This window comes from Sinohyriopsis cumingii, chromosome 9, assembly GCF_028554795.1.
Source record: "Sinohyriopsis cumingii isolate HCF-2022 chromosome 9, ASM2855479v2, whole genome shotgun sequence".
NCBI classification, from domain to species: Eukaryota; Metazoa; Mollusca; class Bivalvia; order Unionida; family Unionidae; genus Sinohyriopsis; species Sinohyriopsis cumingii.
The window spans coordinates 116,992,625-117,020,293 of NC_142969.1; the positions used below are offsets into that span (position 1 = coordinate 116,992,625).

The following is a 27,669-nucleotide window of genomic DNA, read 5'->3' on the forward strand; positions in this document are numbered from 1 at the left end:
CGGTTGATAGCTATATGCGGTCTCATGAGCACCAGATGTGTCACGCAGTTGTCAGCCAAGAGCAGTTTGCTATCTGACGTCACGCACTGCATGTGAAGGAAACTTCAGTGCTCACTAATAATCGCTGAGTGGCGAGATGGCGGAGCACTTTAAATCGATTAATTTAGCGAATGTATTTTTTTTCAGTGATTGAATAAACACTGTCAAATATTGCCTTAAGAAACCTTGCCAATTCATAATTGAATATGAAGCAGGAACGTCCGCTTTAAATGAAACGCGAATCACAGCTTAGGACCAATTAAGCATTTGTCGTTTAATGATCCCCCCTCGCGTAAATGCTTTTATCTGGCGTCAACTGCACTGTTCTTCATTTTATTTACACCAGATGATGCACTGAAGATAGTCACTACCATGGTTACCAGTTTTAAATTTAATCGAATCAAAGGACCTGCTTTAAAAAGAAAGAAAATTTGTAGCACATTTTGGTATTTTTACCAGCATAAATCTTATTTATTTATTAATTTTTGCATCAGAAATGAAACGAAATATTTAAAACGTCATATAACAACAAGAGGAAAATCCCTTTCTCTGAAAAGGACAGCGGCATATTTACCAGTACAAAATCAATTCTTTTCAAGAACAAAAAATATGTCCGAGCGGATTTTAAATGTGCTAAATAATTTTTAAATCACAAGTTATATGGATGAGAACTGTTACTTTTGCACAAAAGAGATGTATAAGTCAGTGCACTGGTATATTATGAAAAAAAGGCACGAGTGTCTAAAAGATGAAAACTGTACACTGTAACCTCAGCACTTTGACAGCGGTTGAACTGTCTCCTAAAAGATCACGAACACTTCTATAATTACTTACTTCAACAATTTCTCTTTTAGGTTTCCAAATCTGGTCAGAAACTAACCTTTCAGGCACTTTGATTTTCAAACTTAAATGATCATTTAAAGATAGGATGAAATTTAAATAAGCATGCTGTGGAGGTATAATATAGATTTTTAAAAAGCTGACTGATAATGATCCAACATAAACACTATTTCAGATTTGCTACTGGAATAACGCGATTTCTCGTATAATCAGCCATTCTTTCTGATCCTCTGTCACTTGTATCACAAGGCACGTGATATCATTAGGAATGGATTCATCTAAAATAAACGTTTCATGAAAGTCTGCCAGTGTTTCAGTCCTATCGCATTTAAAGTCAGACGTACCAACTTTCACTTCTCCATGGCGTAGTATATCATGTGGCTTTTTCTCATGCCCAGTATTTATGTATATCTTTGTCAGATTAACAGGTTTTTCAAATATCATTTTATAATAGTTTCCTTTTGTAACATTAAAGGCCCAAAACAAATCGTTTCCAACAAGATAAGGGCTACTTGGAATATAATGGTCATAAGCTATCAAATCTGTTTCGATATTTGCTTTTGGATTTTCTATTACATATTTCTTTTGGCTCACTGCAATTTGGTCCTTGAACGATTTGTCAATAATCAACTGTTTCTTGTCCCTTAAGGATGACACGACCCCTCTGTGCTGGAATAGGGATGGTTTATGTCTTACGTCTTTAAACTGAGTCGTTATTTTCTTCATGTAATCTATCAAATTATCCGCCGGCTGGAAATACGAGAATAGGATAAGGTAATGACTTATAAGGTCAAGGTCACGTGAATGAAACAGCTTTCCGATGAAGCCAAGTGAAGAAAAATCCAAACAAAACCAATCAACACTCTGCCTCCTGATAAAACTTTGAATGCTGCTGAAAAATCCTTTGGCGGGTATTACATCATCCTCAATATTGATGTAATATGTTGAAAGATTTTCGCAATATTTAAATAAAAATGCGTAATCTAAATTTTGCTTTGTCCGCCATTGAACTCGTTCGACACTATCGTTAAACGTTCTTATCAGGTGAGTGAAGTCGTAATAGATCTTAGCAGGTGAACTGATTACTTGAATGAGTCCACTTTCAATTTCCGTGGGAAAGAGTTCGTCGATTTTCAAAAGAACTTCTTGTATCCATTTCTGATCCTGCTGTGCAAGGTAGATGACGATCACGAAATCATTCTTCTCGGTGACAGTGGAAGCTCTTAGAAGGGAATTAATTGTATCATACAGGTACATCGTATCACCTTGCCTTCTGACAGACGGAATTCCAATTGTGAGATAACCTGGAATATATAAGTAAAATACCAAATAAAAGTTGTCAAATTCCTTGTCGCGCATTCAGACACACACACACACGCGCGCGCGAAACCTTGTGGAATTATTATTACTAACTCCTAAAATAAAAATTGGAATTCCGTGCTTCATCCAAACTTGTGAAAAGAGCTGGCTGAACGCTGAAAATGAGCTGTTTTAGAAAAATGTTTTCAATGGTGAGAGAAGTGGGCTACTGGCCACTTTATTCGGTCCCTCATGGTGAATTTTTTAATTTCTCTGCGTCGTCATTTTGTGTGGTTAATGCCAGCAGTTCTTGCCCATCCCCATTTTAAAACAACAGTAACAACAAAAATTACTACAATTATTACTACCACCATTGGTGAAGATGAAAAACTATTTCTACTGCTGCTACTACTACTACTAATACTAACTTTTGAACTTTCTGAGCTTGCCCCTCAGGAGAGCTTGCTCTGGAATAACTTCTATCCGATGTTCAATTGAAGGCTTCTCGTGCCTCAATGGAGTTTCTGTTACTACAATCTTGTCTTGCTGCATTCCTGAAAAAGTATTTATTACATGTCTGAAATCACAGATAACAATTTTCATATTTATAAATCACGAAAAATCTCAAACAAGCATGAATTTACTAATTTTTTAACACTGACATATGTTAAATGTGTGTGTGTGTATGTGTGTGTGTGTGTGTGTGTGAGAGAGAGAGAGAGAGAGAGAGAGAGGACTGGCCACATTAGAACGTCATCATTGTAATAATTATTCTTGAATTTGCAATCTCTTATGTCCCCGGCCGAGTCATACCAAAGACTTACAAAAATGATACTAACAGCTGCCTCGCTTGGGGCTCAGCATTAAGAGGTTAGTGTTAGGACTGGTCGGCCTGGTGTCAGGACAATGTGACTGGGTGGGACATCGTGCTACATGTCTGCGGCATGATGCCCCAGTGCTAGACATCACTGTAAACTACCACAATGCAGACATCGTAGCGATATGACTGAAAAATTGTTAAAGCTACGTTAAAAATCCAAATCACACACACACACACACACGCAATCTCTTATGTATTTCATCGTTATTTATTTAGAAAAGCCATATAGGTCAGATGTTCGTACTATCACACAGGAATGGTCCATTTATATTACATTCGTGCCACATTGTACGTATTTATTTCTACTACCTGTAAAGAAATAGTATAATATAAATAAATAAATACCATGCGGTGGTGGATCACTTTCCGGTCCGAGAGTTGTTTCCCTTTCTTGAAGAAGCCTAATTTGGCGGGAATGATGACCTTTTCTGTCATACAAAGTCGCAACCTATTCAACAGTATAAATGAAACATTGGACAAAAAATTAAAACAAAAGAAAAGAAAGAGAAACAAGGACCATATTCAGCATCCATACAAGTTCGGCTTCCAAAGTGCAAAATCAAAGTAATATTTTCTGCCAATATGCAATACTGTGACAGAAGTAAAATAAGTTTCCATTCTTAAATGGTAAATTTGAATCGATTCGTTAACTCTTTGTGCTCCACGCAGCACTTGGAAAACTCTCTCGTAAAACATAAGTTCGTTTACCATAACTATGATTCTCCAGTTTTCTATAACATTTTGGCAGAGTCTGATTTTAAGGATCCATCCGCTAACATTTCAAACTCGGAACGAGGCCAGAATCTACATTTCTACATGAAATACTGATTCTAGCAGTAAAACAAGTGAATCTTACAACTCTAAGCATTGGTTTATGATAAGAACATTTATATTATCCAAAAAAACTAAAAAAATAAAAAATAAAATAAAAAATAAAGGCCGGTATTTCATATTATACGCACTTGAGTCGACCGCCTCAACATAATCCCAGATCTATACTTCAAAACTTTTTTTCCCACTCAGTGGAACACGTTCTGCTTTCTTCATAGTGTAGTTTGTTGTTAGAATTACCTCCCTTCTGAATGTCGCGAACCGCTGTCCTTGGGCGTATTAAAAAATGAAAGAAGAATGTACCCCCCCCCCCAAAAAAAACAAACATATGTTAATCATAAATGTAACGGCCTCCCCAATATTTTACTCAATACCTTGGAAAATGTTTTGAGTTTCACCAAATTTCGAAATAATTGTATCAGTTGGAACGCCGATCTATATCAAATGAACATAACAAACGACATCGCTTGTTATGTGGATTCCATTTGGAAACATCAAAACATTTTTTCTTTGACTGTCACAACTTACCAACATACAAATAAATCGATTCGACTTTAAGATCGTTTCTTCTTGTCACTCCATCTTGAAAAAAATGGACGCACTGATTATTCCTCCACTGATAAAGTATTTATCCTACAACAAGCTCAAATATATACTCGGAAAGATGTTTTTATTTTTATTTACTGCAAGGACTTTCCTTCTCTTTTCTCCTCCATGTCCTTCATTTCGTTTCTAAACTATTGTTTCAGAACTGTCATATTTTCTTTGTCATTCGTATGGTACTTTTATCATCACACATTTAGAACAGCCTCTTGCTTTTGTTTGATCTGGTGCTTTACGGCACAGCAAAAACAATGAATAAAATAGGTTATTCAGCGCAGAGGTGATTGGACCAAAGTGCCTTGCCCATGGACACACCATAGTAGCTGGCCCGATGGTAGGATTCGAACCCACGGAGCCACCGCGGCTGGCATCCTCTTGTACTATGATCAGTATGCATACAACTTGAAATTGTGATATCATTGCTAAACTGTGAAACTTAACTTTTAATTACATGGTTATACAATACTTTTAAAAAAAGCTAAACGAACGAGCAGCAATAGCCGATATTACTCCTTTACAGAGTGTTGCTTTCACGTTGTTCAGGGTTACGTACAACGAGTATACTCCACTTTGTTTGCTCGTGCCAGGCATTAAACACTCTGTTCTGTTTTTGTTGCCAAATGCTACGGCGGAAACGTGCATCGTCTCTGAACAGAAAAAAGGGAAAGAAGTTTACATTTGATTGAGATTCCTTACTTCTGATAGTCAAGTGTACCTATAATTAGTACCTAGAAATAGTATGCTAATCTGATTTAAAATATGAAAGAAACACTCTGTAAGGGAGAATTTTTTTGTCGGTAAGATTCCAGCGTGGAGAAGCTGGCTTATGTGCACGCAGTCTTTATTTTACTGATGGTATGCTCCAGAAAAAAATATGTAACGATTAACAACAAGGAACCTGTGTGCTTTTAAGAAAAAAAGAACACGATTTTCGTTTTAAAGTGTTGATAAAGGACACATATTCTGCTCTTTTCGTAAAAAAGAGAAATTTCAATATTTTTGTTGGAAGCGAAAGCCGTTTTCGACACTTCGTGCTAGTCCGCACCAAGTACCCATAACACTCTTCCACACGCCGTTTCGAGCTTCAATTGCACAAAAACTACATAGCCTGTAAATTAGCAAAGAGAATTAACTTTATGCATGGCAGGTACCCGTCCCTCAATTATTAGGATTAAAACAACAATGATACGATATTCAGGATGATGGATAAGTTGAAGAAATCTGTCTCATTTATACTTACAGCATATATGCATTCTATTTACTGATATGTAAAACTAACCCGTTTTTATGTTGATCTAGGCCATATTCATTTATTTTCTTTTAAACTTCGATAAAGTACTGATTGATATATACGTACAAAATCCACTACTAGCCCAAATGCAAAATGCACACTCAGATTTACCTGCGCATCATGAGCAGGCAGATCTGGTTGTGCAGTTTGTTAGCGTAATCAGTAGAACAAACAACACAGACCATGATCTGCAGGCGCATTATGAGACGGCAGATCAGGATATTTATTGTTTTGCAGTTTTACGTGTCTTATAAGCGAGAATATACGGTATATTATATGCATTAATGTATATGTATAATTGAGTTGATTCATATGACGCGTGCTCATTGTCAAAACCTGCTCGCCACGTAGTTCAACTTGGACAGATTTTTAATGCTGGTATTTTAATAGCAACTTATTCGACCGATAGGAACACCAATCAAGTTTAGGACTTAATCTGTGGTAACAACTCATTATAACTGTATGATACATACCATGAGTATTTTATATAAAACAAATCCATGCATATATTCGTGAAGTACAATGCTTCATCAGCGTTCAAAACTGTGATGAACACAACAGAAATAAACGAGATGCATCGAATATAGTGTTGTCCGTGAAGGAAACATCAAACAATAGTGTATTACGTTACCAAAACTAACCTACTGTGGTCATCACATTCAGCATAGGTTATTGACCGAGTATAGAAAAATACTGGCCTTGAATGCATGTGACCAATGATGCCCGAGCTTGAGTGGGTATCCTACGCCACATGAACGAGGGCACAATATTTTTCACTACTCAGTCAATAACTTTTTTATCATATATTTGAAACAAAAATATTAATCGTTCTGTTATATTATACGAATACAATTAAAACTATAAAAGTATTTTGTTTTATTTCGTAATGTACATATTCCTTTATTTATGAATAAAAATTGAGCACCGCGCATTAATATACACTATTTTACTACTATGAAAGCCAGTTTCAGCAGTGAACAAAACGTAGAGAGAATGCAATGCTGTACAACGAAATATTGATAATAGCAAAATAATGTATATTTGTAACGAGGTGGGATGATGTGTGAACTCCCCACCCCTTATACTCTTTGGCTTCTCGCACCCTAGGAGATGATCAACCATGGTGTTATTGCCCGGATCGAGTAAACAATAATAAAAAAATAAAAAATGAATGGATGAAATAACAGATATCTGAGCAGAGATAAAGAACAGAACAACATTATGTCCCGTATTAAAATATAACAACAGAACAACATTATGTCCCGTATTAAAATATAACAATTTAATCATTTACATAAACATAAAATGAAAGTGAACTTGACATTTGAATGATTCACTTTTTCTTAGAAAAACGAGTTATAAAATTAAGCGAAATCCAATCAGATGTTCTGTTATACCAATAGAAAAATTTCATCACATAATCAAGTGACTGACTGAACTCAAAACTGCCGACTTGTCAGCATCGCCTGATTGCTTCCGGTCTTCCAAATCGCTGTTGGCGATATATCGGTGTTGCCGTATTTCTTTTCTTTCTCTTTCTCTTCTCCTAGCCTCTCCGGGTCATCAACTTTCTTGCTTGTAGAATCTGCTCTTTTTCGCTGAGCAGTATAAATATGGAGCTTTTTTTCCTTTCAAATTAAAATATAATACCCAACCTTGCCATCTCACCTCTGTCTGCGTGGGTTCGAGATTTTGGCTAAACCAACGTGGGTACGTGAGAAAGCTTGCCGGTAGCTTCTCGTGGGTCGGTGTTTTTTTCCTGGGGTTTTCCCGGTTTCTTCCTCCACCATTAATACTGGCCGCCATGTATAGCCTGTCTTGTGCTGAAAAATGGCGTTAAACCCTACAACAACAATAACAATACCCAATCTCAATACGTGTCAGGTTTTTCTTCTCCTGGGACCAAAAATATTCCCCCTCTTTTACGTCAGATATTGCCTTACCGCAATTCACCAGAACTAAGCTAATATGGTCAGTTTGAAACCAGAGAAATTAATGTCTTGTTAACGGATACTCGCATTCTTCTGGAACAATAATATAATTAGATCTCTCTGATATCCATTAGAAATCGCTATGGCTATAAATTTAAAACTGAACTATCAGTCGACATACGTTCCTCACGCTAACACCATCGATTCTCGGTTGAAAAGGATTTACAACTTAATTACACAAATTAATTAATGGACTTCCTTCCTGGTCCTAAACTACATTACTTTACTATTTAGCGATTCATTGACATACACATAGTAAAATCAATTCTTAGCATATATGATACATATAATTTAGGATAGATAAATTAATTCTCACAATTCGAATCAGAGTAATGCACGAATGTCCTACAATACAAGATTTCTGCTACATCTGAATGAGGCAACTCGAACAAGTCATATAATCCATGAGTCGTATAACATTCGAGACAAAATGCATGCAACCAATTAACTTTTGACTCAAGAAATATCGAAGACGAAATTTAAGTAAATGAATTCACGAAATAATTACAAATTTACATCAATGCATATTGTAAGTGACTGGGACTAACCATGTGATTTATTGAGAATCGATCTTGCTATGCAATTGAACCTCTCTTTCGTGTCCTCAGTTTTCCGACACATGTCCCTTGGACAATATAGCGAGAAAAGTACTTTTTACTATTTCTCGTAGCTAAATTATGGCTTGTCTCAAAAACCTAGACTAATTTGCGAGGGATATTTACTTAAATCTAGAATTCCGTCAGGGAACACCCCTCGTTTAGCTTAACTAATCAGGATTACTTTCTCGAACCACCAAAATGTTATCATTCCCATTGAAGTCAGAATAATCCTCTCCAGCCTGCCGTGTCTATTTTGGAAGATATAATTTTATGACACCTGGTTCAAATGGCCCAAGATTTCCCAAAATGTTGCTCTGGCTTGTCTCAACTCTGTCATTTTTCGGCATTTGACCTAACATGAACATGTGTCGGTGCGTGATCGAACGGATTCGAATTCAAACTCAATTCATACCCAATATACCGAATACTGAGAAGATTTTATCCCTTGCAGGCAGCAATTTATTGCGAGCAGAGCCCATACGTCAATCTTAATGGTTACTTGTCACGATAAAAACTTTTGCACCATTACAATATTAATGCGCGGTGCACAGGTTTCATTCACAAATTGAAGAACATGTACAATATGAAATAAAACAAATTAATTTTGTTTCAATTGTATTATTCCATTATTCCTTTAATATAACAGACCGATATATATATATATATATATATATATATATATATATATATATATATATATATATATATATATATATATATATATATAGTTTTAAGTATGTAATAAAAAGGTTAATGGCTGAGTACTTTGGCTGAGTACTTAAGCTCGGGTATCCTTTGCCACATGCACTCATGACCAATGTCTGTCAATACTAGGTAAATAGCCTATATACACAGCTTGCTTTGAGGTGCTTACAAATAATACTCCCCTTACCATTTAGCAAATTTCATAAATTACAAATGTATTTATATCTACACTTCCACAAGAGTATTTGTATCCATCGCTAACGTGACTCAATTATAACCATCAAAAACACATGTAGCTGACCGTACCTTTATCCATTTCACATATATCTCTACCCATTAAAACCACACACATATATATTTTATATTCCATGCAAAAACGATAAAATGACTAAACTGATAAACGCCATCTACTGGGGAATAAATAAATACTTTTATCAATATGTTACATGTGTAGTCTTGTTCAAACACTAATATCTGATATCTGTCTTGTACCTGTCAGCTTAGCCTCTACACAAAGATAAAGTGCTACAGTAAACAAAGACATAACACAGTGCTACAAAACTCTAGGCATATGCACCCTTATACATGACCATATTCCGTCCTTTTTTTGGGCATCGATGAGAGGGGATAGTTTGTAAATTGGCCTTTTGTCCTATTTCATAACTTACGGCAATGATGTGACTTTCTCAGCTATTATTTTTGTAAGGATGCAAATTTATGCCAATCTATAACGAGTACATTAATTTGGGCCAGAGAACAATTTTATTTATGGGGACAGACAGATGCTTGTTAAATCGCTACACTGCAATGATTTATAATGTCTGTGTCGGGAGAGGAAGTGATTCTTAATTAAGCATATGCTTACTTAACCGTTAGACGACTAGAAAAGAGAAGGTTAACTTCGATTTTATATTGGAACTGTCAGAAGCTGAGGTTTTTAAGATCTGTTGTTTGGCAGTTTAGAAGTCAGGCTGACCACAATTTTGGCGCCTATTTATAAAAGGCGGTATATATATTTAATCCCGATTGGTTACGCTAAATAAGGGGCGTTTATGGTCTGCCATGGTATCTGTTTGAATTCCGATAGGACGATATCTGACATAACGAAAGGGGAGTAATGATCTGTTCCCAGTAGGACAGCTGACAGAAGATTTAGGTTGCTTCTCTGTTTTTTTGTTTTTGTTTTTGTTTTTCCATGTACGGGGGCTCGTGTCATTCTGTTCTATATATCTGCTCAGATATCTGTTTATTCCATCTATAAGTTTCGCACCTTATTTTAATATTTACTCGATCCAGGCAACAATACCTAGGGCGATCACCCTCTAGATAATGATAGCCAAATAAAGCGGACACTTTGTAAGAAGGTACAACCTCATAATACCACCACCAGTAGCACCGCTACTCTTCTTAATAATTAAATTATGCATACACATATGAATTAGGCGCTTCGGGCTTGTGTTCCTCTTTAAAATGAACTGAGGCATGTACACCTCCCTCGGTTATTACACAGCATCCATACAGTGAAATAACAACTGTCGGCTGATAAGCAGAGCTGGCCACATTTAGAGGTATCACATAGGTTCAAGGCAAGTATAATATCAATCACAAAAAGGGCTTGGATGGTAACTATTCTGAACTACATGAAACTGTTTAGCACACAATGATTTTAAAAAAAAACACAGTAAAAGGGCTTGCATTTGTACTTTTATACTTTGCGTCAAGAATGACCTTCGAACATAAAAAGGTACGAATCTCGACTGACTAGGCAGGTCAAGTGAATGATATTCTTGTTTTGTTTTAGTAAACTATTTAAAATAATGGACAATTTGACATCACTGACGTATTTTAGTTTTATGTGAACCGTTTTGAACCCACTTACGCATTTTATTTGTTTAAATTAATTTTTATCTTAGGCATTAAATGTGCATAAAACTGTCCCTTGCGCCCTTAGTGTAATAACAAATTGTGTGTGTGTGTGTGTGTGTGTGAGAGAGAGAGAGAGAGAGGTTCAGAACATTAGTCAGATTCCAAGAAAGCCTTTATATATAAAGAGCACAACGAATTTATAGGATTTCTGTTAATTTTTATATTTCATGTTTTGTCCGAATCTTCATAGTCGTGATTATCATCATTTTCATCATCAAAGTCGTCAATTTTCTTCTTCTCCTTATCACTATTATAATTTCCAAGATCATTGCTTGGTCTTCACCTCGTGTAATCGCTAAGAAAAACCCCAATGCAATGCACGCCTTATTTCCTTATATAATGCAGTTAGGAAAACGCCGTATCTCACCTGGTAGAGCGTCGAACACGTAATCCAAATGTCGCGGTTCGATACTCGACAAGGACAGACCAAGTGATCTATTCCGGTGTGTCCCATGGAAATGGATTTAGCTCCCATTTCCTCCGCGTGATATAGTCAACACCGTGTCACAGGTGCTGTTAAAACCAGCCACACGTTATTCACAAGCTACGAGTATTATATCAAGTTTTATTGCCTCAACACAGTTATTGTCAAAGCATCGGCTGCTGGTGTTATTAATGACATATCTTGACTTCCGAAAACCGCTTTGGAAGTTTTTCATTATATGAAAATTATTTACCTCTGTGAAAAGAAATGCCATGTTATTATACCTTTCAGCGATCATGACTGAAGCGAAATCTCGTCTTTTCTGACACAGCAAAACCTAACAAAACTGTAAATTCAATGTTACTTGATAACATTACTTGTGCTTATCGCAACAGACATAGGAAAAGAAGAGCACCAATTATATAACGTACCCGATCTTCCTCCATGTCGGTCCCTGAAATATAAAAGTTTAAATACTGTTTATCAAATTTCATGTCGAGCATTTTAACACTTGCATAAAATATTTTTTAAAGCCTCCTAATATATAATGCAATTTTAAAAAAATGTCGTATCCATTATACACAACCTGGTCGACAGTTCTGCCACAAACCATAGACTTTATGGTGAGATCGTACGGGCTCAGATTGGACTAGAATGGACGACATCCAGAAACAAAATCGAATCAAGAAACAATGGTCAGACCATCGAGGCTTCCGTGTCTCCTCCTGTTTCCGATTGTGGTGGACACGTGTTCTTGCGTTGTAGGAGTTAACTGTAATTTTATTGTATTTCAAGTTGTCAACTATAATAATAATAAAACTATGTCGATAACGGACCGTAAAACTTACAATCGAACATCATGGCGTGGTTTGGGAGAGACTCAGATTGATAATCGACCTTCCACATAATATACAACACATATAATATCTATAGGTTGTTTACGATTTCAGTATTTTGGTGCCAATTAGGCAAGAACCCCATTACTTCTCAAATGGCCTCTTCGTTGAAAAGACAATGTCATCGCATCGTGCACTCACTGTACCTGAATAAAGTGTCGACACTGAATGCATAGACACGTCACCTTCTGCCTTCCACCGGTCAGGTAACAGCTATATCTCATTTTACCGAGACAGAAAGCGCATATACTATTTTCGATCGACAGTACGTGCTAAGCCGAATTCGCCCAAAAAGTATCGGATTTGAATCAGTGCCATGTTTCAACTAGTCGAATACGACAAAGTACGTGAAGTCGATCGGTCGAATATGGTACATAACACATCGTCCGAATCGAATACAACATATAGCAGTTACCAATTCGGTCGAATATGGTACATAACACATCGTCCGAATCGAATACTACATATAGCAGTTACCAATTCGGTCGAATACGAAAAGTGGTCATTAGATCTTTATGAAACTCTTACAGACATATTACATTTTCCATGTTATACTTATGCATAACGAAATCCTGGTCTTTTCCAGTTCTCCCATTTAGGTGGAAAAAAGTGAGGCATTTCCGTCCTATGATCGGAGCTTATTCTTTCCCTTCGAAATAGAATTACCAGTAACCAATAACTGAAAATCACTAAATGTGTATACATTTTAAGAAAAGTTCAAAATGAATATGTAAACCTTGGCACCTTACCCTCTGTATGCTTGTCTATGATGACAACATTGATAACAATGAAGCCCATTATAATGAGAACTATCCCATACAAATAGCAACGCTTGAACCTCATAGTCTGTGATTTATCTCAAAGGTGAAACTCTGAAAGTAGAATGCAATAAATATATTTTCTAATTCTTGTACTTATTTATTTATCTCTGTGCATCTATCCATCAATATGCATAACCAATCATTGATGCCTCCCGCTTATGTGCATATACAATCTTCAAATGGTAAAGATATACTTTAATACAGAAGTCTCTAGGCGAGATGAAGCAAGCTGATTTACATATTTTATGTGACACGAAGAATATGCTACACATTTTTGCACATTAATATTTCCAGTACGTCGCAAAATAGAAAATATAGGGACGAATCAAAACACTGCATGTAAAGACTGAGCGACGTGGTTTTTTTTTTTAAAAACACATATCTTTTAAATTTTTCTACATACAGATTTACATACATGCACATAACCGGATACAAATTTGTGGTTGATAAAACACAGTACATGGTTTCTTTTCGATGGAATAAACATATGTATATAATAATAATAATAATAATAATAATGAGGACTTTGTATAGCGGCTAATCTTTAGAAGCTCTAAGCGCTTTACAACATTAGACAACACCTATAAGATAAAAAACATAATAATAATATTACAAAAACAAACAACATGAAATTAGTAAAACATTAAAAAATAAAAATCACGCTGAGAATATTTCAGGTAGGAAACATTATTAGGTCTTTAAGTTTGTTCTTGCAGTCGAAATAAGTGAGTTTCGAGAGCCCTCTTGAATGTGATCACTGTGTCTTTGTGTCTAAGTTCAGTGGGCAATTCATTCCACGTTGCTAGGCCCTGGTATGCAAAAGAACGCTGTCTATATGACTTTGTTTTCATAGTTGGAATAATGAGTATACGATTGTCAGAAGAGGAGCTTAAGTATCTTGCTGGTGTGTACACATGGATGAGGTCAGATAGGTATGTTGGACTAGAGTCCGACAGTGAAATGTAGCACAGAGAACAAATTTTGTGTTTGATTCTGGATCGAATGGATAGCCAGTGTAGGGTACAGAGCAGCGGGAGGTGTGCTCTGATCGTGGTACTCTAAGTATGATGCGAGCCGCTGTGTTTTGAACTTTTCGAAGTTTCTGGAGGAGATACTGAGATGAACCAGACATAATTGAGTTACAATAGTCCAGTCTTGAAAGTACTAATGAACACACAAGTATTTTAGTGGCATCAACTGAAAGATATTTGCGAATTGAGCTGATGCGTCTCAGCTCAAGATATGCAGCCTTGCATATGTTCATGACATGTTGGTGCAATGTGAGAGTACTGTCCAGAGTAACACCTAGGTTTCGTACTGATTGTGTGAATTTAATGTTGGCGTTGCTGATATTTATTGTTTGAGGTAAAGGATGTGAATGAGAAAGTCTTTGTGTTGTGATCAGAATGGCCTCAGTTTTATCATCATTCATCTGCAACTTGTTACAAGTCATCTATGACTTCACATCAGAAATGCACCTCTCTACACCTTGGATGGTAGCATCAACTTCAGTTGGGTGGCTAGATTTGTATATTTGGGTGTCATCAGCGTACAATTGATGAGACACTGGATGATGATCTATGACACTTGAGAGTGACTGAGTGTACAGAATGAAGAGAACAGGTCCAAGAACAGACCCCTGTGGAACACCACAACATAGATCAAATGGGCTGGAGTGTATTCCATTTGCAGATACAGTTTGTGTCCTGTTGACCAAGTAGGACTAACACCACAGTAAGGCTGTATCATGAATGCCAAATACATGCTGGAGACGGTGAAGTAATATATCATAGTATATTGTGTCAAATGCTGCAGACAAATCAAGGAGGGTGATGACTGTAATCTTTCCGCTATCCAACGCAGAGAGAATGTCATTAACTACTTTTAGAAGAGTAGTTTCAGTACTGTGGTAAGGGCGATATACAGATTGTACATTGCTGAAAAGACTGTTTGAATTTAGATGAGATACAAGCTGGGATAGAACAACCTTTTCTAAGATTTTTTAAATGAATGGGAGATTAGAAACTGGGCGGTAGTTCTTTAAATCGTTATGGTCTAATGTTGGTTTCTTCAGCAGAGGCTTTACAATGGCGGTTTTGAAAAACGATGGGAATTCCCTAGACGAGAGAGAGGTATTAATAACATCAGTTAGTGAAGGCAATACTGGATCTAAGCACTCAAGCAGCAGTGATGTTGGAATTGGATCAAGTTCACATGACTTTGGTGCACTCTTCATCACGATTGTACGTACGAAATCCATAGAGACAGATTCAAATGCTGCTAATGGTTGCCGCTCAAATTCTGTATCCCAACTGTATGGTGACGACGAGTCAATTAAAATTGTGGTGTCAAGCTTATCTCTAATGGCTTGTACTTTGTCACGGAAGAAATTTGCAAACATGTCCGAAGGTCGACTGGAGAGAAGGTAGTTGGAAGTGGTGTTGATTTGTTCCTTGACATTAGCTTGTTAGTAATCTCGAAGAGCTCTTTGCAGCTGGAACTTTCCATGATCTTAGTACTCTAGTGGGCTGATTTCGCTGCATGGACTATATTTGTGACATTCTTCTTAGCGACTTGAATAGTGAATCTGGTGGAAAGCCAGAGCCTCTCAGCTTTACGGCGGTCTCTTTTAGCAGTGCGAAGCTGGTCCCTAACACTGCTATACCATGGAGAACACTTTTGAATTGATACCCTGCACTTGGTAGCTGGGGCATGTTTGTCAAGTAATGAACGCAGGCAGTTATCGAGTTGTTCTGCTGTAGGAGGTAAGCAAGTTCTTAGGTTAGCTTGGATGTCGTTCATTAGTTTGGTTCTATTTATCATACGGAGGTTTCTCTTAGTAGCAGATAAAGGTGGAGGGTTTGGGAATGATCCGTCAAGATGGCATATAATGCAGAGGTGATCTGATGCAAGGTCATGGGATACCAGGGAGGACCGTAGAATGTTATCATCAGGACTATGAAGAATCCAGTCTAAAATGTGACCTTGTTTATGGGTGGGTTGGTTAACTGACTGTTTGAGGTTGAAAACATTAATGGAATCTAGGAGTTTTGATGTATTTGTGTTTCCCGGACAGTCAAAGTGAAGCTGAAATCTCCAAGAATAATCAGGTTGCCATCTATCGAATTTCCATAGTCCAGGAGATTCGGAAACTGCTCCAAAAAGAAAGAGTCAGCCAGCTTGTTTTTTTTTCTACTAGGAGGAGGGCGGTATAAGCAGAAAAAAATGGACTGACCTTTGCTCCAGTGTGAGGGAGGTTTGGACTAGTTCAAACGATGTGTGGTGGAAATTGAATGTTGTGGTGTAGTTAAGACGTTTTATCATGGAGTTTTTTGTGACGACAGCAATTCCACCTCCGCGATAATTACGCGGGAACGACTTGATGGAGTAACCAGTGGGTGTTAGATCCGCACACTTGGGCTCATCGCCTGATGTTTTTAGCCATGTTTGTGTCACGAAAAATATGTCAACATTTTGGTCGTTGATAAAATTAACTATTTCTGTGCGCTTTTCCGGTGGTCCTACTGACTGGGATGCAATGCGCAGAGGTACTTCTTGGATAGTTGACACAAAGGTTGACGAATTAATTGGGATTTGAATTAGGTTATCTAAATTAACGGTCGAAAATTTTTTTAATGGTTGTGCCGAAATAAGGGAGATAACTGGAATTCTTCTTACTGTTCTACGCTGGCCAGCTTTGAAACAACGTTTCTTTTTTCGCTTCTGTTTACATTTAGGTAATGATGAATGTAGTCCCAGTTCGTTTAGTCTAGAGCACAATGTAGTGTGGTGAGCCAAGGAGTGATCATTTAAAGTAATCAATGAGGGTCCATCGTAGCATAAACAGGTTGACTGGCGAGTATCACGTGATGGCGGTTTGTTCAAAAACAGTGGAGCAAGGCAGCTGAGAAAAAGTCTAATTATTCTCCTTTCCAAAACAAGGAGATGAAGAAACACATATGAATTTAACAGACAATACATAATGAACACAAAAACGAAGATGAAAACAGGCAACAAGCACAGATATCATGAAAACGGCACTAAAAAACGGAACAGCTGCTTCAAGCCGGTTAAGCGATAGCGGCCATCTTGTACATCCAAACCATATGGGATGTCTTTATAAGAATATAATGTGACTCCGCATTATGAATATTGAGGCTGCATTTGCCACCTCACTAGAAGCAGAAAACCTGCGCACCTGACAATGAATTATATCCACACCTTTATAGAAGAAGTGCAGCCTGATTAAAATCAGATCTTCACTGTTATATGTAAAGATATGACAGCGACCGCATATGGGGTCATGTTCGGTTAACTTATATTATTACCATAATCGCTAATTTTATCAACCAATCAGATGAAGTCTTATATATTCGCGTTTGGAGACTGAGCAGTATGGATGAAGAGTATGAATGTGTATCAAACGATTTGATTCACTTTCCGATTTTTGAAAGCTTAATTTCCATCGGCTAATTCAAAGGTCACCAGAACATGGCCCTTAAACGGTCGTCGTCAGATCTTCATGTAGGACAGCGGAGATCTGATTTTAATCAGATTGAAAAGAAGCGTGGTCGGCAAAGTCTGTGTCAGCGAATGGGTCTTCCTTGTACGCTGAATGTCTTTTAAAGTTGACCGAAAGAGGACGATACTGTCTGGTCTGCAGTTTCACCAGGTTTGGATGATGAACCTGAATGCACCAGTTCCACCTAAAATGCGGAGTGGGGGTACATTTGTATGGGTAATATTGATATTTGTCACATCAATCCCCTCTACGCCAGTTATGGAAAAGGGAATCCTGGTGAATGAATTTCATCAAGATAGGTAAATGACAACAAAGGTGTCAACACCCGAATGAAGCACAAAGGGTGAGAGGTTGGTGCAGTGGAGGTCCAAGTTTTTTTGTTGCTGGTAATTTGAACTCCGTGCGTGGCCAAACTTCGTGCATATACAAATTGTGGAAAGTGTATTTGATATGACGTTACACATTTAGGAGTTGATGACGACGGTTTCGAATTCTGGATGTAGTCCTCAGGGATGGGGTGGTCAAAACTCGAACGGTTACTTTAAAGCAGTAGGGATATGTGCGATGGTTTCCATTTCTAGTCTGAATTTAAAACTAATCTGGCTATTATACATTTAGCTTAGGAATACGATGTGGCCTGTCTAGGCATGTGTCAGCAAATAATTAGGAATGCGATGTCGCCTGTCTAGGCATGTATCAGCAAATAATTAGGAATGCGATGTCGCCTGTCTAGGCATGTATCAGCAAATAATTAGGTTTCTTTTTCCTTAATACTTCACTCATTACCCATTGTCTCGAGCAGCCTTCTAGTTCAGATTCTTTTATCTATTTTAATATTTTCATACGAAGGTGGACGCAATCCGAAACGTACATCAATAGCGTTCATTCCACCAATAAAAGCACAACAACTCAAGCTGAATGGGTTAACAACTGTATCAAATTAAATATAGTACAAACAAATAAAAAAAAAGACACACAAGATACATTCTCCAAAATGTATAAAACCTGGATTTTGCATGTGATAACAATATGTTATCTATAAAGTTGCTCTTCGTGTTTACATTTATTTGGAAGGGTTTATCTTCCTAAATCTTTGCAAAATTCATTTGACACATTTCGAACTTAAGTTTTAATTGACATCATAGAGTCACTACTGTGCTGATGTACCGTAAACCGCCATACATATTAAAATGTCTCAAAAATATATTCTATGTCTTAATTACATACCTACTTGTCACCTCAGTAAGTTTAATTAAGCTATTATTTATGCAAACATCTATCAGGTAAGACCGATGTGTTTTATCCATGACGATAATGGCGTTGATAAATGGTTGTGAACCCAGAGGTGAAAGTTGGTAAATATTTTGACGTCGATGATAGCCAGTCACTTCAGCGATTGGCACTGGGCCCAATGTTCAAGTAAACAACTCAAATGTTCTATCTTTAACTTCGATTTTTAAATATTTTTCTTATTATCTGGATGAAAATAATAAAGTTTTCACTGTACATTCAGCGGCATCAATAATAATAACCCAAACGTCATACCTTCATTTCTTTTGGAATTAGTCTTAAAATTAACTCTGAGAAAAATCTTAGAATTTCCTCAAATTTAAGAAATTCGTGAAGTCATTTTTTTCCATAATAAAATGATTCCCTAATGAATAACTTTACAACTAAATAGATAATAGTCATCCGTACTGCAACACCTTGAGCCCTGGGTGGCCGAGTGGTCTACAGCGCTCGCCTTAACCGGTCACTGCCCTTTCACCTGTCCACGTGGGTTCAAATATCGGGTTCGGCCAATGTGGGTATGTGAGAAAGATACCCACGGGTCGGTAGTTATTACTGTTCTTTTTCCGGGTTCTTCCTCCACCAGTTATACCGCAGTTGGCCACAATATATAGCCTATCACGGCCTGAAAATGGCGTTAAACTAGAGGCAGTAAAAACTACAACATAACCGATGTAAAATCAATTTAAATGTTGTGAGAGATATCATATTTAAGATACCGCCACAGCTCAATCTGAAAAGAAATGCACAGAATCCGGGGCAATATCCCAACAAAGACGCACACATATGCATGCACTGCGCCTAAAACAGTTTCTATTTGGATAGAGAATTTCAAACCTGTATGCAATTTTATCTCCAATCTTCACAAGGCACATTCCCCATCACAAGATATTTACAACAAATATGGACGCAAACAGTACCCCGGATATGAAGGCGGCAACAATACATAAAAAAGAAAAGACCAAGGGCAAAGGTCACTAATAAACCCTGATCGTGGCGGACTGGGCCCGCCAATAGGAGGGCGTAGAGGCTGAAGAAAATCAAGGAAACACACCCACAGGATTTCAAGTCCTGGTAGAGGAAGTACGAGCTCACAATCCGTACACTGGAAAAACGTTTGCATCACATCAGATAGAAAATCAGGAGATCGAACGCAACTAAGTATATCATTAAAATGAAAACAAATGCAGCCACAATAAAAACTGTTTTCACATTTATTTGTAAAAAAAATTGTTTTAGGGAAAAATACATCAATAATCGACTGTAATTCTGAAAAAAGGGGACAGGGGCGGAAGCCTTTCTCAAGTCCCGACTAGCTTGTATATGTTTGGATGAGGCTGTAAGGTATCCATAGAAAAAGATAGGCAAACCGAGTTTTTTCATCCTTGTTCTCATAATTATTATGTTTGACGTGTTCAACATGCTTAATATTTTTCTATTTATTACTGATGCCCGTCCTATCAATCGATCAGATTGCTGTCCATATTATGCTTATGTTTCTATTCGTACATAAATTTTCTTGCAGTTCTGACATCGTCGAAAGCTATACAAAAAAGTAGCAGAGGGCTTCAATAACACGTGATAAAAAAGGTATTCTAAATGAGAAAGGAACTTGATACGTCTCGTGCGTCTGGCCCCTGTACTCGGGTTCTCCAAGAGGTAATATCGTGACCGACCGTACAACGATATACAGCACACTAATAATTTACCTCCTTTACCGTAATTTTTTAACAACGCTACTATATCTACATCAAGATATTTAACGAAGATATTCTGAATTTAATTGCCTGGAGAGAGAGAGAGAGAGAGAGAGAGAGAGAAGTTACCTGCAGCAATTTAAAAAAATTAAGCAGAAAAATGAAAATTTGCTCCAGAGAGAGTAACAGAGTAGCACTTTTGTTCACAGTCATGGGGTATAACAAAATCGACAGACGTAACAAAACATTTATGTCAAAACTACGAAAGGAAAATTAAAATCTCTTCTATGTAAGACGCAAGTTTGAAAAATCTTGTTATTTTACATAGTATACTCACCGATTATTCTTAACGGAATTCTGACAAGATGTTTTGCACACATGTTAGAATATAATCCTGCATAAATTGTAGTACCTTCTTACTACTACTAACAAGTAATCCATATATGGCGTGACGCACACATTGTTTTACGTGATCATATAATCTCATTACAGTTTTAGACACATATCTACTTACACATTTACGTGCAGTGCATGCACAACTCATAAATTAACTGATGTTCCGTCGGCAACCATGGCAAAAATAAACTATATCGACTGTTCTATTTCCATGACAACACATGAAACTTGAGCTCAGCTAGGAATAAAACGAGTTCCATGATGCAAAACATACCGAAGTACTAAAATGGCATTTGTTTTCAACCTTTTAAATATTTGATGCTAATTGGATTTTTGATGCTACAGCAGCTCTTTAGTTCACAATGGTTTCCACTTTTTACAGCCAGTTTATTTTTTAAGCTGGTCAATTTAGCGACCATTTTTGTGTATTTTTATGACATTCAGCTGCTGGTTTATTTTAGCTTGATGTTTATCAGATAAATGAATCATGCCACAAGATACAAGAAACTTTGCAAAAAATAAATAAGACCCACCCTAACAAATTAATACTGGTGCATATGAAGGAGGTGCCGTTTTCTCAGAAAAATTAAGAAAACATCGTGAGATTTTACATTAGTGCGTGTGCAGACCAGTCACAGGTCGTAACAAAATTAGAATCGCTGGAAATTAACTAAAGCAATTATGTTACAATACATCTTCGTGGATAAATGGCAAGGATCTTCTTTTTTTACCAAAAAAAAAAAATTGAGGGTAAAATCGTACGTATATCTCCCCCCAAGGAACAACACTCTATAAAATCGAAATGTAACATAATAATCCACTGTATGACACCTGTCTAACACGGACACATAATTCATACTGATCCATATGTTCTTGTCTGCTATTTACTAACGAGTCTTTTGCATTAGAGAGTATAAAATAACCCTTTAATAGCGGACGAACATTTTGAATTGCTCATACATCTGACTTGAAATGAAGGAAAAATTCGGACACCACGAAAGGTTAGAAAATTATTTTATCGGAGGAGACATTTCCAAGTCATGTGGGTATTCTGTGAAATAACTGAAATTCACATGAATCTGCACATATGGGTACAACAACTTCCTGCCCATAATTATAAAATTAGTGTCATTATTGTAATTAACCGATAAAGTGTTGACATCGGTTCACTGTTTAATTTATTTAATCGGTAGTTATCCATCTGCTCCTTCAACTGGCGATCATAAAGAAAACCCAAAAGTAATTTGGGAAAAAACAAAATCGGGGAAGGCATCAATTAGATTTTTTTTGCCTTAATTTGTGAGCTTTTTATATGATCGATACATTACTGATATTAAGAATGACACGTGGTCATGTGGACAATGTCCGAATAAAGCAAATGTTTTCACTTAGAGGAAACCAAATTCTTACCTGTTAAAGTTCCGGATAGACTTTTATGAAAAATGTCCACACAACGAGTCCTGCATATAACATGAGCCCCTCAAAAGGACTTGACACTATACCGACCGCAAAGAATTTCCAGAAATTCAGGATAAGACAATTTTTTCTTTTTAAATACAGAGTGTTGAAGCTATCTCTTATATTTCTAAGCAATAACAATATATTAAAATTAACCGTTACCTTCTTCATTTAGAACTAACTAGAAACCATTAAAAGGCTTTTGGTAAAACACCATGTGAATATGACCACACATTCTGGAGATGTAGCGACAAGATTTTCAAGATGGCTAACATGGTGGTCATGTTGAATGACAGATCGTGATCATTTTCCTTTAGGCTGAACTCTACATCACTGGAAGTCTTCTGGTGAAAAAGCCTCGTGTCGATTAGACTCCATTTTAGACTAATAGCGATACCAATATTTTCAAGATGGCTATAATGGTGGCCATACTGTATGTCAGTCAGATCGGCACCATTTTCATTTTGGACCAAGTAAACATCAAATAAGTCCTCTCATGAAAACTGCATGTTGGTAGGACTTTCCATTCAGCAGTTGTAGCAATGACGAGATTTTCAAGACAGCCGCTGTGTCGGTCATATTAGGTAGCCGAGTGCCACCACTCTTCTTTAAGACCAGCTAGAAATCATAAGAAGTCTTTTAGCGAAAATTACAAGTCGATCAAACTCCGTTTAAGAAGAGCAGCGATAACATGATTTTTAAGATGGTTGCCATGGCGCCCATATTGGACATAATATGGACACCATTTTTGTCCTAACTGCACTATTTTCACATAGGATGAACTTGACATAATAAGTCTTCTTGTAAAATCTCATGCCGTTAAGACTTTCCATGCAGGAGGCGTAGCGAAAATTAGATTTTCAAAATGGCTGCCGCTGTGAACATACTGGACATCATATAGGTACAAGACTTCACAGGAAGTATTTTTAGAGAAAATTCTATGTTGATATGACCATTCAGGAGGAATAGCATGAAAAAAGAGTTTTAAGATGGTGGTGGTGGTGGTGGTGTGTGTGCGTGCGTGCGTGTGTGTGTGTGATTTAGATTTTTAACGTATCTTTAACTTTTTTAGTCTAATCGCTACGATGACTGCAGTTTGGCAGTTTATAAATATGTCTAGCACTGAGGCAGAAACCAGGATGACCAGTCCTAACACTAGCCTCTTAAAGCTGATCGCCAAGCGAGGCAAATGCTAGTACCATTTTTATAAGCCTTTGATATATCTCGGCCGGGGTTCGAAACTGCGACCTCCCGCATCCGAGGCGGACACTAATTACGTAGGCTACCGCAGTGGTCCTAAGATTATGGCTTTGGTGGTCATATTGGAAGTCCGGGCTGCACCACTTACAATTATTCCCAAACAGGACATGGGATAAATGTATTTATGTATGTATATATATAGTTCATGTCAATGCCCCAATTTGTTTACGACGAGTAGCAATAACATACTTGTGCTAACGGACGAAGGAACGACAACACGCCATCTCATAAGCTCTTCTGATCTATGACCACTGGAGCTGAAATGCACCTACCAGTAAAGGACACACCTGTGCATGTCAAGTTCCTTCGATGTCCTTCAGGGACAGGTTTAATTGCGTTATCAGTATAAATTTGGTATTAAAAAAACAATAGGATCAAAAAGGGCACTCGGATTAGATATACTTTTAATTAATCTACTACCCCTCTTTCTCTACTACCACTACTACTACTACTGTTGATGCACTACTACTACCATCAAAACAACGTTCCTTGTCCTCCACCTTCACTCCCTCCTCCTATTATAGCAGCCGCTGCTACTCCTAATACCACTACTATTGTGTGTTATCATTATCGGAAACCATTTACTTTCATTTATTGTGACACAATCACGGTACACCCTTTCCAGGCAAGAGTTATCGCTAACAACGTGGTGCACGTAATGATGATTCATAGCAGAATCTAAAAACTTTATACTTTCTGCCAGACGCTCAGTTATAGCCGATATAAATGGCATCGCCGTTGAAGAAGTTTGGATTGAGTTTCGTTTGGCTGCACAGAAACAGGTGTTGTGTATTGCTGAAAGCAATTGGAGTACTGTACCTTGTCCAAGGACACACCAATTATGTCGACCCGGACTCACATGACGGTATGATTCGGATCAACACATTATCTGTCGTGAGTCTGACAGGTTAACCATTAAACATCTGCGACCCCTGTCTAAAAGAACCATTTCGTTATCATCGGTGAATACAGAGTAATGAAACTGCTACGAAGTCGCTATACTGCATCTATCTCCGTGATGAAAACATCAGTTACTTGCCTTGACAGCTCCTATCGGACCATAAAAATAAAGTATTAAATGGAACAGCGTTATGTTTTACAAGCAATAAATCTTCCTTATATTAAATAGCGATTGAAACAGAACTGTCGCAGGGAAGAACATTGCCTGTGCGAGGCAAAGAGTTTGGATTTAGCATATGACATTTTTTTCTAAAGAGACATTTGAACCATTTAGGTGGCGCTCACCAGATAATATGTACTTTTCTGAGAGTGACGTATGTAAGGTGAAGTAGTTTGCATTTAAAACATGCACAGTGGAGAGAATGTTTGCATACCTCTATGCTACATTAATGTAATGTGGATGATATTTCTTTTGGATATTGTACTTTTGGAAATTTTACATGATTTAAGCACACTGCTAACTAAAATGACTGCTCCCTTGTGTTAAAAAATCAGTCTGAATTAGTCTAAAGTACACTATACATAGCAGCTATTAAAATAGGGAAAATGAATTTTGCCAGGCTAGACAATACCAGCTTCTGAAAGTGCAATGAATGAATTACCAAATACATAAAATGTAAAAAAAGTTATCGGCTCTTTTTTATACAATTTACCTCTGAAGTTCAGGAAGTGAAAATGACCAAGTAGAGCTAGCACTTTTTTGAAAGGTGCACATTTGAAGTAAGGCAAAGCTGTATACTCTATAACCCATAGTACACCCATCAATCATACACCAAAATAAAGGGAATTAAAGGTTCTTTGCATTATACAGAAGATATACAAGGTCTTTTTTAAATAGCCAGTATAACCAGTGAGGAAAGCCGGGGACATTCTTTTTCTTTAAAATCCTAACCCTATGCAAAATGCGAAACTGTATAGCGCCACCTTAACAATTACTAAAAACCGTTTTCTGGTAGTTAGTGCAAAGTAAATGTCGGGGATTTTGCCACTGTCATTCTTTCTAATATGGGATTTGAAACCACTTAACAAATTTCTAAAAACCGTTTTGTGGCAGAGAAGAGTTTCTTGGTGCAAAGCAAATGTCTGGGATTTTGCCGCTGCCATTATTTTTAATAAGGAATTTGAAACCACTTAACAAATTTCTAAAAAGGCTGTTTACCTAGTGTTGACCCAAATGTTGGATTTAGGCTGAGACAGAGCAACAAACAGTACCTAAGGTTTTACCTGCTACCAAATCTGTTCATGATTATATTTTTATTTTTCGTCTAAATTCAGAGAACAGAAGTAATTATTTTCTTCAAGCTATTGAACTTTAATTAAAACAGACGATTTCTATTCGATTTTATAACACGGAAAGGTAGATTCTTTGTTAAGACTACATTCGCTGTAATCGTTATCGCAGCAGATCGCATGTAGTTTGCGTGATTTTCCGTTGCTAGCAACAACTGCTTAAAGGCTTAAATCTCATTCACCTGCTAGGATGAGATCTAATAGATGGTTGTCAATCATACCAAACGTGTTTTGAATTGAATATGCACGCGTGGAATAATGTCTTTCTAATGAAACGGAGATTTTAAATGATGATTTGAAATGACAAGTCTGCGTTATGTCTTGTTTCTACGGAAACTTAGCTCGTATATGTTCACATTATCAAAACCTGTGCGCCGTGATGCACCATTTTCCGGCAGATCTGTACCTTTTCCCAGTGTTAATGACAAGCTAACCGGGAAACAAAATCAGATGCACAGCGTGCCGTCATAAGACAAACACAGCAGCACAGATTATCGTTATGTGCACATATTACCAGAAAAACGAACCAGGTGCATAGATTCCCATACTGTGAATTATGTAGTGTTATCAAACATTGATACCTTGAAGAAACTAGAGTTGTGACCTTTAGAAGTTTCAGAAACAGGATTTTATCAGATTCGGCCATCTTTAAGAAACATACTCAATAATTACTTCGACACATGCAAGTAGAAGTCTTCAGCAACGCTGCAATGTTCACACCCTTTTTTTCATTTATCCCCTGCCCATTACAAATAAAAAGTATGACGCTGCATCATTAATATACCACGATACATGCCAAGTTTTCTTTTAATAAGAAATTTATACAGCGAGCGGTATGTTGAAGATACATCTTGCATACTTTACAGATATTTTATTTATACCACCCTGGCGGTCACGTTGACCATCAAATCAGAACTATTTCCATGAAAGACCAAGTAGACCTCGAAGTCTTCGGGTGAAAACATTATGTCAACATGACTTTCCACTCAGGAAGAAATGTCATTACAAGATTTTCAAGATGGCCGCTGTGGCGACCATATTGTACACAAAATCAGTACCATTTTCATTTAGGATCAACCAGACATCATAAGTAGTTTTTTTTAGTGAAAATCTCATGTTGATATGCTCATCCATTCAGGATAAGTAGGGTTAGAAATATTGTCAGCCGCTGTGACGGCCACATGGGATATCAGAAAGACTTTGTTAAAATGATTTTTGACCAACTAGACATCATAAGAAGCCTGCTGGTGAAAACCCCATGTCAACATGACTTTCGTTCCAGGAGGAGTAGCGAGAACAATGTTTTCAAAATGGCCGCTATGAAGGTCATATTGGACATGATACAGGCAACAGTTTCACTTAGGACCAGTTACATACAAGCTGTCTATTGTGATAGCCACACTGAATTTCTGAGTAGCATTATGCTCATTTGGGATCAACTAGACCATGGGATGAATCTGTGTAAAAATTCATGGCAATCCTCCAAGTAGTTTAGGAAGAGTAACGATAATAAATTTGTGCCAACGGATTGACGGACAAAAGCAACAGATCATACTATAAGCTCGTCTGGTGAACGACTAGTACAGCTAACAAAAACAAAGAAAAACCTCAGATTGCAATATGTGTTTGTCGCCTATCCAAGGAATTTATA

General features: G+C 37.2%; 1 protein-coding gene across 8 annotated transcripts in view; it reads right to left on the reverse strand.

Moving 5' to 3' along the window:
* Nucleotides 1-480: 480 nt before the first annotated feature.
* The window catches only part of LOC149792528 (alpha-1,3-mannosyl-glycoprotein 4-beta-N-acetylglucosaminyltransferase C-like), a 78,317-nt gene continuing 51,128 nt past the window's right edge, over nucleotides 481-27,669 (reverse strand). For 6 of the 8 annotated variants that reach the window (XM_089971164.1, XM_089971167.1, XM_089971160.1 and 3 more), the window contains 5 exons: nucleotides 13,074-13,196; nucleotides 11,860-11,882; nucleotides 3,404-3,506; nucleotides 2,607-2,732; nucleotides 481-2,183 (listed from right to left, as the gene is read on the reverse strand). In XM_089971164.1, the coding sequence (XP_089827290.1) occupies nucleotides 1,060-2,183; nucleotides 2,607-2,732; nucleotides 3,404-3,506; nucleotides 11,860-11,882; nucleotides 13,074-13,167 (1,470 nt within the window). In that variant the 5' untranslated portion in view covers nucleotides 13,168-13,196 and the 3' untranslated portion in view covers nucleotides 481-1,059. Of the gene's footprint in view, nucleotides 2,184-2,606; nucleotides 2,733-3,403; nucleotides 3,507-4,020; nucleotides 6,600-11,859; nucleotides 11,883-13,073; nucleotides 13,197-20,991; nucleotides 21,150-27,669 lie in introns of those variants that run through there. The other 2 variants (XM_089971161.1, XM_089971168.1) reach the window with 2 other exon arrangements.